Raw genomic sequence first — 18,349 nt, 5'->3', positions numbered from 1 at the left:
GTTAAAAGTACACTCAAGAAAAACTATTTTATTGATCATATTGATTCAGGAGTAACATTAAAACAGGATTATATGCCCCACCAACATTAGACAACTATACAAAAAGCCCTAAAATTGCTGAAATAAGTCAGTCAAATCAATGATGAGAGAATAGTCCGATTAATAACTGATAACTGACACAGACGTGGTGCAGCAGGAAGATCGAAATGCTGTGAATCAAGAGGTTGTGATTTCAAATCCCAGCGGAGGACATGTTGAATAATAATGACTGTATAAATGAACATGCACAATGTAATCACGTATGTCAAAGTGTGTCAAATATGTAAGTTGAAAACACTATGTTAAAAGCATTGTTTGTGTGAGTGTCCTTGCCAACAAAGAGCTGTGAATGGATCAGTAGTTCACCAATCAGAGCCTTGATGGGCTCAGCCACAGTACAAGGGTTGATGTGTATTGACGAAACCATTTTTGGAGAACGTTTCTTTGGGACCATCAGGCAACGTCCTGACGACTGATACACAGGAACGTTCTTGCAACGTTCCCATGAAACGTGTCTAGAACATTAATATCTCATATTCTGAGAAGATGGCAACCAAGTTCTGTGTATGTTTGGTGGGTCGTTGATGGAATATTCTTCAAACCCTTAGAAACCTGGACACAGGAATGTTCTTGCAACCAAGGTGTGAATTACGGGGGAGCAACATAAGTCAAACTATGGGGGGTCTCTAAATAATGCTAATTTAACCATTCTCCTATTTTAAAATGTGGTGGTAAATATGCTTTACAGCGGTAAATATGAAAATAAAAGCTTCCAAATGAAATGAACACCCCCACCTTATTCATCCTAAGATAGCTAGCTGGGACAACCACATATCACAGGCATAGTAAGTACACAATTCCTCAATAAAGGACTGTAGCTATCAGCAAAGTCAGAACTAGAAGGGGGGGGGGGGTGAACATGTACAGGTAGCCTACTTTTTGAAATGATTTGTTTGACAATTGGATGAAAATATCATGACAGGTTATGTTCATGCCACATTAAAAGGTAATTCATTTTTCCCGTTTAAATGACGTCTTTATTATTAGGCCTATAAATAGTTTTTGTGCACTCGATAGAGACCCCCCCCTCCCCCACCGAATGTCATGGTGTAATTCGCACTCTACTTGCAATGTTCCGATGAAACGTATCAATACATAGCATTAGCAATTCAGGGTTTGTATATGTCATTGGTGCCGACTCAGTAGCGTCGAACCTACCGATTCTACTTGTAGAATTGCAATGCTCGTCAGTGGCCAACAACTTGGATTTTGAGCCAATCAGAGAGCACGAATCCCCACATGGGGAGACAAAAAAATTAATTTAAAAAATCTCCGTACATCCACGGATGAGCCAGTCACACTTCATTTGGCAATGTAGGCTATGGGATGGTAGCTAGCTAAGTGCAGAGATGCAATGCACACAACACTAAATACTTCCGAGCTAAAGGCTAGCTAAAGGCTAGAGCTGCCACTTTCAAGGAGTGGGACACAAATCCTGCTATGCCCTCAGACAAACCATCAAACAGGCAAAGCGTCAATTCAGGACTAAGATTGAATCCTACTACACCGGCTCTGACGCTTGTCGGATGTGGCAGGGATTGCAAACTATTATGGACTACAAAGGGAAACCCAGCCGCAAGCTTCCCAGTGACGAGAGCCTACCAGACGAGCTAAATGCCTTTTATACTCACTTTGAGGCAAAAAACACTGAAGTATGCATGAGAGCACCAGCTGTTACGGGCGACTGTGTGATCACGCTCTCCGTAGCCCATATGAGCAAGACCATTAAACAGGTCAACATTCATAAGGCCGCGGGCCAGACAGATTACCAGGACGTGTACTCAGAGCATGTGCGGACCAACTGACAAGTGTCTTCACTGACATTTTCAACCTCTCCCTGACCGAGTCTGAAATACCTACATGTTTCAAGCAGACCACCATAGTCCCTGTGCCCAAGAAAGCGAAGGTAACCTGCCTAAATGACTACCGGCCCATAGCACTCACGTCGGTAGCCATGAAGTGCTTTGAAAGGCTGGTCATGGCTCACATCAACACCATCATCCCGGAAACCCTAGACCCACTCCAATTCGCATACCGCCCAAACAGATCCACACATGACGCAATCTCAATCGCACTCCACACGGCCCTTTCCCACCTGGACAAAAGGAACACCTACAGTACCAGTCAAAAGTTTGTACACACCTACTCATTCAAGGGTTTTTCTTTATTTTTACTATTTTCTACATTGTAGAATAATAGTGAAGACATCAAAACTATGAAATAACATATTTGGAATCATGTACTAATCAAAAAAGTGTTAAACAAATCAACAAATATTTGAGATTTGAGATTCTTCAAAGTAGCCGTCCTTTGCCTTGATGACAGCTTTGCACACTCTTGGCATTCTCTCAACCAGCTTCATGAGGTAGTCACCTGGAATTCATTTCAATTAACAGGTGTGCCTTGTTAAAAATGTATTTGTGGAATTTATTTCCTTCTTTCCTGTTGTGACAAGGTAGGGGTGGTATACAGAAGATAGGCCTATTTGGTAAAAGACCAAGTCCATTTTATGGCAAGAACAGCTAGCTCAAATAAGCAAAGAGAAATGACAGTTTTTCATTACTTTAAGACATGAAGGTCAGTCAATCCGGAAAATTTCAAGAACTTCGAAAGTTTCTTCAAGTGCAGTCGCAAAAACCATCAAGTGCTATGATGAAGCTGGCTCTCATGAGGACCGCCACAGGAAAGGAAGACCCAGAGTTACCTCTGCTGCAGAGGATAAGTTCATTAGAGTTACCAGCCTCAGAAATTGCAGCCCAAATAAATGCTTCACAGAGTTCAAGTAACAGACACATCTCAACATTAACTGTTCAGAGGAGACTGAGTGAATCAGGCCTTCATGGTCGAATTGCAGGAAAGAAACCACCAATAAAGGACACCAATAAGAAGAGGAGACTTGCTTGGGCCAAGAAACCCGAGTAATGGACATTAGACCGGTGGAAATCTGTCCTTTGGTCTGATGAGTCCAAATGTGAGATTTTTGGTGCCAACTGCCGTGTCTTTGTGAAACGCAGAGTAGGTGAACGGATGATCTCCGCATGTGTGGTTCCCAACGTGAAGCATGGAGGAGGAGGTGTGATGGTGTGGGGGTGCTTTGCTGGTGACCCTGTCTGTGATTTATTTAGAATTCAAGGCTCACTTAACCAGCATGGCTACCACAGCATTCTGCAGCGATACGCCATTCCATCTGGTTTGCGCTTAGTGGGACTATCATTTGTTTTTCAACAGGATAATGACTCAACACACCTCCATGCTGTGTAAGGGCTATTTGACCAAGAAGGAGAGTGATGGAGTGCTGCATCAGATGACCTGGCCCCCACAATCACCTGACCTCAACCCAATTGAGATGGTTTGTGATGAGTTGGACCGCAGAGTGAAGGAAAAGCAGCCAACAAGTGCTCAGCATATGTGGGAACTCCTTCAAGACTGTTGGAAAAGCATTCCAGGTGAATCTGGTTGAGAGAATGGCAAGAGTGTGCAAAGCTGTCATCAAGGCAAAGGGTGGCTACTTTGAAGAACCTAAAATCCACAATATATTTTGATTTGTTTAACACTTTTTTGGTTACTACATGATTCCATATGTGTTATTTCATAGTTTTGATGTCTTCACTATTATTCTACAATGTAGAATGAGTAGGTGTGTCCAAACATGTGACTGGTACTGTAAAGTGAGGGAAAAAAGTATTTGATCCCCTGCTGATTTTGTACGTTTGCCCACTGACAAAGAAATGATCAGTCTATAATTTTAATGTTAGGTTTATTTGAACAGTGAGAGACAGAATAACAAAAAAAAAATCCAGAAAAACGTAGTGTCAAAAATGTTATAAATTGATTTGCATTTTAATGAGGGAAATAAGTATTTGACCCCCTCTCAATCAGAAAGATTTCTGGCTCCCAGGTGTCTTCTATACAGGTAACGAGCTGAGATTAGGAGCACACTCTTAAAGGGAGTGCTCCTAATCTCAACTTGTTACCTGTATAAAAGACACCTGTCCACAGAAGCAATCAATCAATCAGATTCCAAACTCTCCACCATGGCCAAGACCAAAGAGCTCTCCAAGGATGTCAGGGACAAGATTGTAGACCTACACAAGGCTGGAATGCGCTACAAGAACATCGCCAAGCAGCTTGGTGAGAAGGTGACAACAGTTGGTGCGATTATTCGCAAATGGAGAGAAACACAAAATAACTGTCAATTTCCCTCGGCCTGGGGCTCCATGCAAGATCTCACCTCGTGGAGTTGCAATGATCATGAGAACGGTGAGGAATCAGCCCAGAACTACACGGGAGGATCTTGTCAATGATCTCAAGGCAGCTGGGACCATAGTCACCAAGAAAACAATTGGTAACACACTACGCCGTGAAGGACTGAAATCCTGCAGCGCCCGCAAGGTCCCCCTGCTCAAGAAAGCACATATACAGGCCGTCTGAAGTTTGCCAATGAACATCTGAATGATTCAGAGGAGAACTGGGTGAAAGTGTTGTTGTCAGATGAGACCAAAATTGAGCTCTTTGGCATCAACTCAACTCGCCGTGTTTGGAGGAGGAGGAATGCTGCCTATGACCCCAAAAACACCATCCCCACCGTCAAACATGGAGGTGGAAACATTATGCTTTGGGGGTGTTTTTCTGCTAAGGGGACAGGACAACTTCACCGCATCAAAGGGACGATGGACGGGGCCATGTACCGTCAAATCTTGGTTGAGAACCTCCTTCCCTCAGCCAGGGCATTGAAAATGGGTCGTGGATGGGTATTCCAGCATGACAATGACCCAAAACACACAGCCAAGGCAACAAAGGAGTGGCTCAAGAAGAAGCACATTAAGGTCCTGGAGTGGCCTAGCCAGTCTCCAGACCTTAATCCCATAGAAAATCTGTGGAGGGAGCTGAAGGTTCGAGTTGCCAAACGTCAGCCTCGAAACCTTAATGACTTGAAGAAGATCTGCAAAGAGGAGTGGGACAAAATCCCTCCTGAGATGTGTGCAAACCTGGTGTCCAACTACAAGAAACGTCTGACCTCTGTGATTGCCAACAAGGGTTTTGCCACCAAGTACTAAGTCATGTTTTGCAGAGGGGTCAAATACTTATCAAAACTTACAAATCAATTTATAAAATTTTTGACATGCGTTTTTCTGGATTTCTTTGTTGTTATTCTGTTTCTCACTGTTCAAATAAACCTACCATTAAAATTATAGACTGATCATTTCTTTGTCAGTGGGCAAACGTACAAAATCAGCAGGGGATCAAATACTTTTTTCCCTCACTGTATGTGAGAATGCTGTTCATTGACTACAGCTCAGCGTTCAACACCAAAGTGCCCACAAAGCTCATCACTAAGCTAAGGACCCTGGGACTAAACACCGCCCTCTGCAACTGGATCCTGGACTTCCTGACGGGCCACCCTCAGGTGGTAAGGGTAGGTAACAACACATCTGCCACGCTGATCCTCAACACTGGGGCCCCTCAGGGGTGCGTGCTTAGTCCCCTCCTGTACTCCCTGTTCACCCACGTCTGCGTGGCCAAGCATGACTCCAACACCATCATTAAGTTTGCTGATGACACAACAGTGGTAGGCCTGATCACTGACAACGATGAGACAGCCTATAGCAGGGGTGTCAAACGTACGGCCCGCGGGCCGGATCAGGCCCGCAAACGGGTTTAATCCGGCCCGCGAGATGATAAAAAAAAAAAAAAAAAAAGTAAAGTATAAAAATGAGCTGCAATTTTTCTATAAAATAAACTGCTGTTCCAATTGCGTCCACTGGATGGCGCAATAGCAATTGTGTTAAGCAAGCAAACTGTTTATACCGGGGCAGTGCAAGTAGGTCAAGCACGTGCAGCCAATGAGCTACTTTGTTTTGCCCGCGATATTTATTACGGCTTCTACTTTTAACATTATGTGCTTTGGCACCCTCATTGCCCCAATATGTCTCTGTCAAAAAAGAGAAAAGTGGACGCAGAGTGCAGAGTGTTCCAAGAAAAATGGTCATCCTATTTAATCACGGAATTGAATGGGAAAGCTGTATGTTTGGTGTGTTCAGAGCATGTTGCAGTGCTGAAAGAATATAACCTTCGTCGCCACTATGTGAGTCTTCATGCCGACAAATATGACAACTTTCAAGGACAGCGGAGATGAGAGAAGGTGAATGAACTGTTGGCGGGTCTGAAGAAACAGCAGTCTGTGTTTACTCACAGCCGAGACATCAGTGACGCTGCAGTGAAAGCTAGCTACCTCATTGCTAATGAAATCGCAGTGGCTTCAAAACCATTTAGTGAGGGTGAATTTGTAAAAACATGCATGATGAAGGCAGCGGAGATTGTGTGCCCTGAAAAGCGGCAGGCTTTTGCAAATATCAGCCTGACAAGAAACACAGTTGCAGACAGGATTTCCGATCTTTCAGTGGATTTGGACAGCCAGTTGAAGCAAAAAGTAAAGTCATTTATTGCGTTTTCGGTTGCAATTGATGAAAGCACGGACATTACAGATGTTGCACAACTGGCCATTTTTTCATCCGTGGAGTTGATGACACATTGACCGTCACCGAGGAGTTCGTGGAGTTGGTGCCGATGACAGATACAACGACAGCAGCTGATATTTTTACCGCACTCGTCGGCGCGCTGGACAGGGTCGGAGTGGACTGGTCCCGCGCTGTCAGCCTGGCTACAGATGGTGCGCCCTCAATGATCGGGAAAAAGCAGGCGTTGTGACAAAGTTCAGAGAGAAAGTGCAATCTGCAAATGGAGGACTTGATTTTTTGACTTTTCACTGTATTTTGCACCAGGAGGCTTTGTGTTGCAAGTCATTAAAGATGGATAACGTCATGAAGGTGGTCATCCAAACTGTTAATTTCATCCGATCCAGAAGCCTGAATCACCGTCAGTTTGACAGCCTTCTCAGAGAGAAAGACCACATCTATGGCCTGCCATACCACACTGAGGTAAGATGGTTAAGCCGAGGTGCTGTGCTGAGGCGTTTCTTTGATTTACGAGAAGAAATTGAACAGTTCATGGAAGAAAAGGGCAAACCAGTGTTAGAATTTCATTCCGCAGAATGGATGCCGGACCTTGCATTTATGGTGGATGTTACAGAGCACCTGAATAACTTGAACAAACAGCTGCAAGGGCGCAACAAAGTTGTCACGCAGTATTATGACAGCATACGTTCTTTCAAGTTGAAGCTGTCATTGTGGGAGACGCAACTTGCCGGTGGTGATGCAGCTCACTTCCCCTGTCTGAAAAATGTGTGCGCGACCCAACATGTGGCAGACATGAAGCGGTTCAAAGATAAAATAACGGGACTGTTACGGGAGTTTGAGCAACGCTTTCAGATTTATGTTTATATGTTTTTATGTTGATGTGCTATTGTTTTTAATTGATTTTATTTTATTTGTATATTTAACCTATTCTTGACTCTGTGGTTCTTGCACTTGTTTGGGGAACAGGATTTCATTATTTTTATCTACATTTCTGCCTGAGAAATGACACCCTGATATAGTTCTGTGATCTGTGAAACAGTTCTGTTAATCACTGAGGCATTGTGTGTTTGTGTGTTCTTTTTCTTTAGAATTTTCAAATAAACTTGACGTGTTTTATGATTAATAGTGATGTTGTGCTTGTACTATTTTGGACACACTGTCCTCAGGCTCCAGCTTTATGTTGTATGTTGATCGTATTAAAACAAAGAAAACAATCTGAAGTTGTTTTTTTTAAGTTATATATACCATGATTTTTCCGGTCCGGCCCACATGGGAATAGATTTTCCTCCATGTGGCCCCTGAGCTAAAATGAGTTTGACACCCCTGGCCTATAGGGAGGAAGTCAGAGACCTGGCAGTGTGGTGCCAGGACAACAACCTCTCCCTCAATGTGAGCAAGACAAAGGAGCTGATCGTGGACTACAGGAAAAGGAGGGCTGAACAGGCCCCCATTAACATCGACAGGGCTGTAGTGGAGCGGGTCGAGAGTTTCAAGTTCCTTGGTGTCCACATCACCAACAAACTATCATGGTCCAAACACACCAAGACAGTCGTGATGAGGGCACGACAACACCTTTTCCCCCTCAGGAGACTGAAAAGATTTGGCATGGGTCCCCAGATCCTCAAAAAGTTCTACAGCTGCACCATCGAGAGCATCCTGACCGGTTGCATCACCGCCTGGTATGGCAACTGCTCGGCATCCGACCATAAGGAGCTACAGAGGGTAGTGCGTACGGCCCAGTACATCACTGGGGCCAAGCTTCCTGCCATCCAGGACCTATATACTAGGCGGTGTCAGAGGAAGGCCCAGAAAATTGTCAAAGACGCCAGTCACCCAAGTCATAGACTTCTCTCTGCTACCACACAGCAAGCGGTACCGGAACGCCAAGTCTAGGTCCAAAAGGCTCTTTACCAGCTTCTACCCCCAAGCCATAAGACTGCTGAACAATTAATCTATTTGAGCCCCACTTTGTTTTTACACTGCTGCTACTCGCTGTTTATTATCTATGCATAGTTAGCATTTCAAAATCGAAATGATATTGCTCTGAATCAGTACACGCTCCACAGCTGAAAATGAAATACATTAATCTCTATCCATCCAGCCAGCCATTTGGGCTGAATACAAAGCAAGCACTTTCCATTGTGCGAACAGCTATTGAGACGGTGCGCTTGAAATGGGTTTAAATGTGTATGACCTCATCAATAAAATATCTATCCTTCTTATATGAATCTATCCGATGATGAAGAGAGATCTATTGAAATGGGCCAAGAATGACCTAAGCCAGTGTAAGACAGCTCGAATACGGTACAGAACATTGATCTGTTATTGATTTGTGGTCTACATGCTCTGTGAGTTTGTGTTGGTGCTGAGGACCATTATTTACAGATTACATGTATCCAAAAATCAATGCTATGCTACTGCTTTGGTCTATCATGCTTTGGTCTACCACAGTGTCCAGTATTATGACATGCAAAGCACATCCAAAACCACAAGTCCCCTGTAGCTCAGTTGGTAAAGCATGGCGCTTGCAACGCCAGGGTTGTGGGTTCGTTTCCCACGGGGGGGCCAGTATGAAAATGTATGCACACACTAACTGTAAGTCGCTCTGGATAAGAGCGTCTGCTAAATGACATAAATGTAAAATTTTATCACAATGAATCTGAAGTGTGGTCAAATAAATACTCAAATATTACCATCGCTCAGTGAAAGAAAACCTGTTCTCTGTTACAAATGGCACCAGTTCAGATCTACCTGATTTTCAGTGGGTGTGTGTCAGTATAACAGACAGGTTAGATTAATGAGTAACGGACTGTACCATTGACAGAGACAGAAAACCACATTGAAGCTTACCCGAGCTCCTTCCCCCCTGGGTACAGGCAGCTTCTTCAGCCCTGTGTTCAGATAACTGCATGGAAAAAAACAATAGACACGATAAAGGTTCACACGTCATCCTCAGTGAGAGACAGCTTATCCCATTACTGTATGTATTTACATAATGGTTACCATCTACATTTATTAGGGCACACAACAATAAATATCAAAGAAAACATTTTGACAACATCATATCTAGACATTTACACAAACATACATGGTAGACCTGGGAGCAATGCCACTGAACAGCTTACGTTTACTGGGAAATCCTGCCACTTTTCAATCTCATATTCATTAACTCCATCACTACACCAGTGTCTATGTGAAAATGGTGCGTTTCTATGATATATGGTTAAAAATATAAGAATTCTCTGTGATATGATAGGGTAGGATTCAAAGTAAGAAAAACAGTGATTTAAAAAAAACCTGCAACGAGTTTGTAGCCGGGGGGGGTGGGGGGGGTATTTTCTTGCTCCCCCACGTCACTGCGAACCTTATACTGTTTGAAAATCACTGTTTTCAAAATGGTTTACATTTTGATGATGTCATCGCGTTTTCACATGTGTAGACACTGGTATTGTGCTGGTAAAATTATGTGGAAAGAAAGTGGTGGAATTGCCCTTTTAAGACAATGTCTAATCTAGACAATTCTGCCTGGTAGGCTACTCACTCCAGCTTCTTGAACCTCTCGAAGCCTGCCGCCACGTACTGGGCCCCGTTCTGGAGGTCATGCAGCTCCCTGACCCGGTGACCCTGCCGGGGGGTGTACAGGGTCCTCACGGCCAGCGGAGCCTGGATGCAGTGGGTCACGTCATTGAGAAACACCTCCATGGTGGCAACCTGTCGATGGTTGACCACAAACCTCCTGCCGGAGTAGAAGGGGTCCCCGTTCCTGTAGACCACCACACACTTGACCGGAGGCAGGAGGAGGGTTACTGACCCACTGGAAGCCATTTTTCCAAATACCCTGTCTGCCGTCTCTGGTCCCTGTCTGCAGTCTCTGGTCCCTGTCTGCCGTCTCTGGTCCCTGTCTGCAGTCTCTGGTCCCTGTCTGCCGTCTCTGGTCCCTGTCTGCCGTCTCTGGTCCCTGTCTGCAGTCTCTGGTCCCTGTCTGCCGTCTCTGGTCCCTGTCTGCAGTCTCTGGTCCCTGTCTGCAGTCTCTGGTCCCTGTCTGCAGTCTCTGGTCCCTGTCTGCAGTCTCTGGTCCCTGTCTGCTGTCTCTGGTCCCTGTCTGCTGTCTCTGGTCCCTGTCTGCTCTGGGTACCACCACCACCACTACCACTCAAACCTTAACCACCTGAGAAGGCTAGAAGAGTGTCGAAATGTTCTAATTAGAAGGTGAGCCCCTTCTGTTGTTGTGTTCTGTGTGGTGGTCTCTCACAGCTCTGGACTCTCCCACTCATGCTCTCTCTCACACACACACTACTCTCTGGCAGCCGAGAATGTTTCCTGGTTGCCATGGCAGCAGAGCCAGCAGTGACTGCCTTTGTGGGCCAAACCATTAGCAGCAACGAACAACAACAAAAGAGGGAGAGCGAGAGACAGAGAGAGGATGCAAGTGTTGTACGCTGAATAAATAAAATAAACCATGAACCTCCTATGCATCGTTTTTATATATATATATATTTTTAACTACACCAAAGCCTGTTGAATTCACAACATGTGTAGCCTAATGGCTGCTAGTTCTGTAGTATTTACAGTAAAATCTCAGGGACAACCCTTCTACGATAGAGGCTCATGCTCTGGGAGGGGACAAGAGGGACTGGGAATACCATTTCCATACATCCATTTCAAACAGTCTCCCTTGACCTTGTATGGGTTGTCAGGAAAGCACATGCAGCTTTTGTGTTGTTTTGATAGCCACATTGACAGGAACAGTATGTTGTATAATATAACTGCAATTTTTTAATGATTGTGTTGAGTATGTGTTCTCAATGGTAAAAATGTGCGTGAATCACCTGAGATAAAATGGTTATGGCAGGGAGTTCCCTTGAATCTCTCCCATAACTTATTTGAAAACAATGGAGATCACCATAGTTAAATGCAGTTATGCAGACAACAATTGTAGTTGTGAAGCAACATCATATTTACTGTAGCACCAGTAGCAACAACAGTATTAGTAGTAAAAAAACATAAGCAAATTTAGTCAATGGATACATACAAAAATAAACGTTATTAAATTAATATTTAATTTGACAATGTGTATTTGACAACGTACCAACCGTTTGAGCTAAACAAAAGTTACCAATTGGATAGCTCCATCGCCGACATTTCAAACTAGCTGTGGAGTGAGCTTACGGTACGTTCTTTAATCAATGGAGGCCAGAGAAGGAAAGTGTTCAAAAATCTGGAAAATTGCATCCGTCAGCTAGGCTGGATTCTGTGTCTCAAGTTTTGAGGGAGCGTGCAATTGGCATGATGACTGCAGGAATCTCCATCAGAGCTGTTGCCAGAGAATTTAATGTTAATTTCTCTACCGTAAACCGCCTCCAACGTCGTTTTAGAGAATTTGGCAGTACGTCCAACCGGCCTCAGAACCGCAGACCATGTGTATGGAGTCGTGTGGACAAGCGGTTTGCTGATGACAACGTTGTGAACAGAGTGCCCCATGGTGGCAGTGGGGTTATGGTATGGGCAGGCATGAGCTACAGACAACGAACACAACTGCATTTTATCGATGGCAATTTAAATGCACAGAGATACCGTGATGAGATCCCGAGACCCATTGTCGTGCCATTCATCCGCCGCCAACACCTCATGTTTCAGCATGATAATGCACGACCCCATGTCGCAAGGATCTGTACACAATCCTGAACATTTCCCAGTTCCTGCATACTAACCAGACATATCACCCATTGAGCATGTTTGGGATGCTCTGGATCGATGTGTATGACAGCGTGTTCCAGTTCCCGCCAATATCCAGCAAATTCACGCAGCCATTGAACAGGAGTGGGACCACATTCCACAGGCCACAAATAACAGCCTAATCAACTCTATGCGAAGGAGATGTGTCGCGCTGCATGAGGTAAATGGTCGTCACACCAGACACTGACTGTTTTTTAAGGTATCTGTGACCAACAGATGCATATCTGCATTCCCAGTCATGTGAAATCCATAGATTAGGGCCTAATGAATTTATATCAATTGATTGATTTCCTTATATGAACTGTAACTCAGTAAATTGTTGCATGTTGCGTTTATATTTTTGTTCCTAATTCAGCTCATGTCATGCTAATTTTCCTTTTTGCGTCCCGCGGAAACAATTTTGAAGAAAATGACCACAAAATGTAAAATCCTCAAAAGTTGTTACGAGAAACCTACAGAGCTCGGTGCTTAAAAAGAGTCTATTGACGCATTGTGCGTCAATCTAAGTAACATAATTTTAAAAATCCCCATCAAACTCCGTCAGTTTAAGCTAGAGATATCCGCCTGTCGGCCATCCCCCTGTGTTTATGTCGGTCTTCCGCATCTGCGTGGAAAGTGGCAGAGCTACAGCGGCAGAGCTACAGCGGCAGAGCTACAGTGGCAGAGCTACAGCGGCAGAGTTAAAGTGGCAGAGCTACAGCGGCAGAGCTACAGCGGCAGAGTTACAGTGGCAGAGCTACAGCGGCAGAGCTACAGTGGCAGAGCTACAGCGGCAGAGCTACAGTGGCAGAGCTACAGCGGCAGAGTTAAAGTGGCAGAGCTACAGCGGCAGAGCTACAGCGGCAGAGTTACAGTGGCAGAGCTACAGCGGCAGAGTTAAAGTGGCAGAGCTACAGCGGCAGAGCTACAGCGGCAGAGTTACAGTGGCAGAGCTACAGTGGCAGAGCTACAGCGGCAGAGCTACAGTGGCAGAGCTACAGCGGCAGAGCTACAGCGGCAGAGCTACAGCGGCAGAGCTACAGCGGCAGAGCTACAGCGGCAGAGCTACAGCGGCAGAGTTACAGCGGCAGAGTTACAGTGGCAGAGTTACAGCGGCAGAGCTACAGTGGCAGAGCTACAGCGGCAGAGCTACAGCGGCAGAGTTACAGCGGCAGAGTTACAGCGGCAGAGCTACAGCGGCAGAGCTACAGCGGCAGAGTTACAGCGGCAGAGCTACAGCGGCAGAGCTACAGCGCTGTTTGTCAGAGGAGGAGACATCCCGAAAATCGGTCTTCTCACGAAAACATCAGTTTTGCTCTACTAGCAGCAGCTAATGGGGTTCCATAATAAATACAAATACAAATACCCCCAGAAGCCCCACAGGACTCATTTGAAGTCGGTACCGCCGATGTGCCAACTTCTGTCTGTAGTGCCCGAACCGTTTGGGCTACAAACTTATATGACCCCCCCATGATGGTGTTCTCAGTTTTGCTCTAACACCCTCACAAGCAGGGGAGCAACTTTGGTTTTAGAAGTGGGGGGGGACATCCCTTTTTTTGGGGGGGGGGGGGTAAACACTCCAAACAACCCGACCGCTCGGAGGGGTCCGCATGGTCCTAAAGCACACCGTCGCCTCGTTTTGTATCACATTCCAATGATAAAACTGGGGGGGGGGGGGGGGACAAAAATGCAATTTCAGAATTGGGGGGGGCAAGTCGTCGTCCACCCCCCCCACCCCACCCCGTTCCCAGTGAAAGTTGCACCCCTGCTCACAAGTGTCATGGGATTTGTCTGAATGTAACCCAGTACCGGTTAATAGTATGGAGGTAGTTTTGTGACAACAAAAAAAAGGGGTTAAATATATGTCCAAAAAATTAAAATATTTCCTGAGACTTCAAAACCTTACTCCTTTTTTTGGGACTGCCTGTGTTTTTGTGGGTTTGTTTTTCAATGTGTTTCTATGAGCTATAGTATTACAGGCCAAATTCAATATTTTATCTCCCCCCAGAAATGTGATACCTACAGGGGTCCTCAAATTCTAAATCAAATAGCTAATTGATCCATCTTAAAGCAATTCCATATGATTTGTTAGAAAAAGGCGCCTCTGAACGATCCAGAACTTAAATAATCATATTTGTCTTGGTAAAATTTATTTTGTAACATAAGGAAGTTAAATTTCATCACCAAAGCGCGTTTTCACCCACTGAGCAGAGTGGGTGGACACCACTGAGGTGGTGGACACCCTACTAGCTTGTCCGGTCCACCCCCCCACAGTCCCTGCTGACAACGCTAACTAACAACAGTAGCTTTGAAGAGGCTTTCCAGCAATATGCACAGCACAGCAAGACAACACATAATATACTACAATAAGCAGAGGAACAATGTTTTTGAAAATGTTGTGATTTATCTAGCTAGCTAACTAGCTGGTTAAAAATCTAGCTTAGCTAGCTGCTTTTACCTGAAAACGTGTGAACGTCAACATTGGCCATTTACTTCCCTCCATTGCTATGGTAACATAGCAAAATTTGAACAAAGGTTTTCTTCATTTTCCAGTGTCCCAGCCACATGAACTGAAAACTAAAAATGGAAACGCATCTGTATTAGCAAAACATGAAAACCTAAATGTTTTTCAGTAACTATTTAAAGCCATTATTAGGCCTACCCGCAACCCCGGAATTCCTTATTGCGACCCCGGAAGTACAATTTTCGGAATGCCACCGCTGTCTCCACATGCTTCTTGCTAGAAATCAACACCACAAGTGAAAATGAGTGGTACAAATCAAATGACTTTGTTCCAGACTTGGGGTACGTCAGTTCCGCAAAAGGTTAGTGAAATGAATAATGTACGTTTGTCGGGGCGGCGAAAAACAAACTCCAACTGCAGCACGGCATTCACAGGCAAGAGTCAGAGGATAATGACATAACTTTGCCACCCCTGCCGCCCCGTAACTCATTGTGGGGTTAATTTGGTCGGGGGTCCACAACTAACAGTGAGGTGAGAGGCTGCTGATGATGAAGATCATTATGTTTTAATGGTAGTTACTGTTTATGAGGCTGAGAAGTCTTTGCAAATTGATGTAACTTTTGGACAACAACATACACCAACTATTGAGAACACTAATAGCCTCACACAGACAACCTCAAGTGGAACAACATATTACAATGACTTCCCAGGCCTTTGCAGCTCCTCAGCAAAGGTAACATTTCATACTAATTTGAGTGTCCCGAATTTACCTTTACTATGTTACGTCTAGTCTATGAGACCAGGCTGAGTTGAAAAATGTTTGAACAGGGGCCAAGGTTAGGACATAAGACATGTTTGAACAGTGCCATGGTAAGGCTATAAAACATGTCTTCTCTGACATTTCCATTCCTTGTCCGCCACGCAGCGCGCAGCCACTGCAGAGGCGGGCTCTATGGAGGTCCAGGCACATCTTCTTCTTCACTCCTCAGGTGTTGAATGACCTGTCTCGAGACACCTTCCCCGCACTGCAGGTCAAATGTGTGGTGCTTGACGAGGCTCACACTAGGGAATCATGCCTACTGCCAGGTATCTATCCCAGCACTTACCTGAGAATGATTCTGCTTTAACTTTACATTCATGCCATGCACTGTGTCCATTACAAAGCAATTTCACCACTGTTCAATATGGTGGCACAAGTTACCACCAGAGGAATAATAGCAGGTTGTGATTACTTCTCTTCTCAGGTGTTGAGACAGTTGGGAAACCAGACTCAACAGTTTCACATACTGGCACTAAGTGCCACCCCAGGTGGAGACACTAACGTGAGCAGCATCTGTCATAACACTATTGTTGTGACCTCGTGAAGCATAGTGGACGGAGAACAATCGGGGTCTCACGATCTTTCTTTACATTTATTATTCAATTCAATATTACCAGCAGCCAAAATGACCTCATGAAGCTTATAAATGGGTCTCATATGGACTGACATTATGTACCACTTCAATTGTTGTGACATTAAGTAGGCTAGTGATTGCCTACTGTCTAAAAACATATCCACTCCTGACTGTAAACCCTTGTGTGTTGCCCTACCGTCAGTGCAGCAAGTCATATCAATCTGCTGATCTCCCACATTGAGCTGCCGTCTGAAGAGAGCCCTGACATCCAGACCAACTCCCACCAGCGCAGCCTGGAGAAGGTGGTGGTTCCCCTGGGGGAGTCGCTGGCTGGGCACCAGGACCTCTACCTACAGCAGGGGTGTCAAACACATTCCACGGAGGGCAGAGTGTCTGCGGTTTTAGTTTTTGCCTTTCAATTAAGACCTAGACAACCAGGTGAGGGGAGATCCTTACTAATTAGTGACCTTAATTCATCAGTCAAGTACAAGGGAGAAAACCCGCAGACACTCAGCCCTCCGTGGAATGAGTTTGAGACATGTGACCTACAGGTAGGTACCGGCACACATCTAGTCATATCAGACTTGGTACCACATATTGTTTTACTGAAGATGTGATGTAGCCTATGTGAACTAAAAAGGTAGACCGTTTTCCTATCTGTATGACAGCCTTGGAGCCTTCCAAAACACAATAATGTCCATGTTTCCCTCCTATCACATTAAAGCAGGTTTTCCCAACCCTCTCCTCGGCCCCCCCAGACGTTTAACTGTTTATTTTTTTACCCTGGCACACCTGATTCAATTAGGTCAACTAATCATCAAGCCTTGGGAAACCCTGCATTAAAGGAGTGGCCTCCCTTTTGACCCTGGGTCATGTGACATTTGTTTTGGCATGCCGCCATCTTGTGGCTGAGATTTATCATTGCAGGATGTTTTTTAAAATTCTCCCCTACTTGGAAGTAAGTTTTCCATCTCTGTGTGGTACGACTTAATTCATCATAATTAATAAATTCTAAAGATATAACAAAAAGCTGCATCCCAGGGTGCACTGTGGTCCGTCATTGTTTGTCAGTGCAAATGAGTCTGGTCATGGTGCACTGAGTGCTCACTCATTAGAGAGAAATCCAAGGAGCGGAGGACTCTGTACTGTAGAATCCATCTCACTACTCTGTCTCAACTGGCTGGAGTGGTGGAATGTTGCAGCTGTAGAGCAAAGGCCCAATCCAGCAACTACAAGGGCCCTACAAAATCTGTGGAGAACGCGGACGGAATCACGGAATCCAAACATTAAAATGGAATTTAATAATATTCAAAAATGTATTGAAATCAACTAAATGTATTGAATTTATTCTAAAATGTATTAATTTGTCCAAGATTATCATAAGACATTAACAAAATGCATCAGTGATTCATATTTTCCTTCAGCTTTCTGAAGAGGCAACGCAGGAATGCCCTTCTCTGTGTTTGCACGTTTTGTCTACCACTTTATGCTAATTATGCTAATAATGATAACCGTCTTCTGGTAGATGGAAAGGCTTTCCCAAAAACCTTCTTGGTTAAATGTTAACTACAGAGTAGTCTACCTGGCAGAATGATATCATGATTATTTGCATCAATTCAGTGGCTATCTGTTTAGCAAGCTCTGCAATCACATGTGCTACACGCTAACCAAACACGTGTCTTACTGGTGCACAGTTTTAATTAAAGGGTATCTACAACCAAAAAGTTAAATGTTAGATTTTTCCCAGACCTCAAAAGTGGTCTCCTGATGTAGTTTAAGCATTGTTGTGGACTTAGAACATCCAATTTGGTTGTTTTTCTGTTAAACAAGTGTTATTTCGAGTAAAAACCAGAGAAAAATTAAACTGGAGAAAATGGATTTAGGCAACAACAAAACTACTCCTCAGCCACTGTCAACAGCCATCAGGCCACTGGAGCTGAAGTGGCTGGCTGCTAGGGGAATCAGACCAATGAATGCTCAGATACCCAGTAGGAGACCGGACCCTTGTGGTGCTGGTGAACAACATGGCCTTGTTAGTGCACCACCTCTAGTCTGATGTGCTGAATTTCCGAACACCCTGACCACACCGGCCATCATACGCATGTTGATTTTGTCCATCTACACCAGATGTGATCATGACATGCAGGTTGACATACCAAAACAGACTATGAATCAATTATATTAATTTGGGGGCAGGTCGA

At 44.6% G+C, this 18,349-nt stretch overlaps 1 protein-coding gene across 1 annotated transcript in view; it reads right to left on the bottom strand.

Annotated features, from left to right (window-relative positions):
- The window catches only part of LOC311145308 (uncharacterized protein), a gene marked incomplete at both ends in the record, with an annotated part of 36,279 nt that extends 25,879 nt beyond the window's left edge, over positions 1-10,400 (bottom strand). Inside the window, 2 exons of the mRNA XM_084181542.1 lie at positions 9,426-9,480; positions 10,117-10,400. Coding sequence (XP_084037668.1) covers positions 9,426-9,480; positions 10,117-10,400 — 339 coding nt within the window. The remainder of the gene's footprint in view (positions 1-9,425; positions 9,481-10,116) is intronic.
- Positions 10,401-18,349: the final 7,949 nt, after the last annotated feature.

This window comes from Coregonus lavaretus (genome assembly GCF_964263955.1).
Source record: "Coregonus lavaretus genome assembly, chromosome: 18".
In the NCBI taxonomy this organism is placed as follows: domain Eukaryota; kingdom Metazoa; phylum Chordata; class Actinopteri; order Salmoniformes; family Salmonidae; genus Coregonus; species Coregonus lavaretus.
The sequence above is the reverse complement of the archived record's forward strand: the minus strand, read 5'-3'. Positions and strand labels throughout refer to the sequence as shown.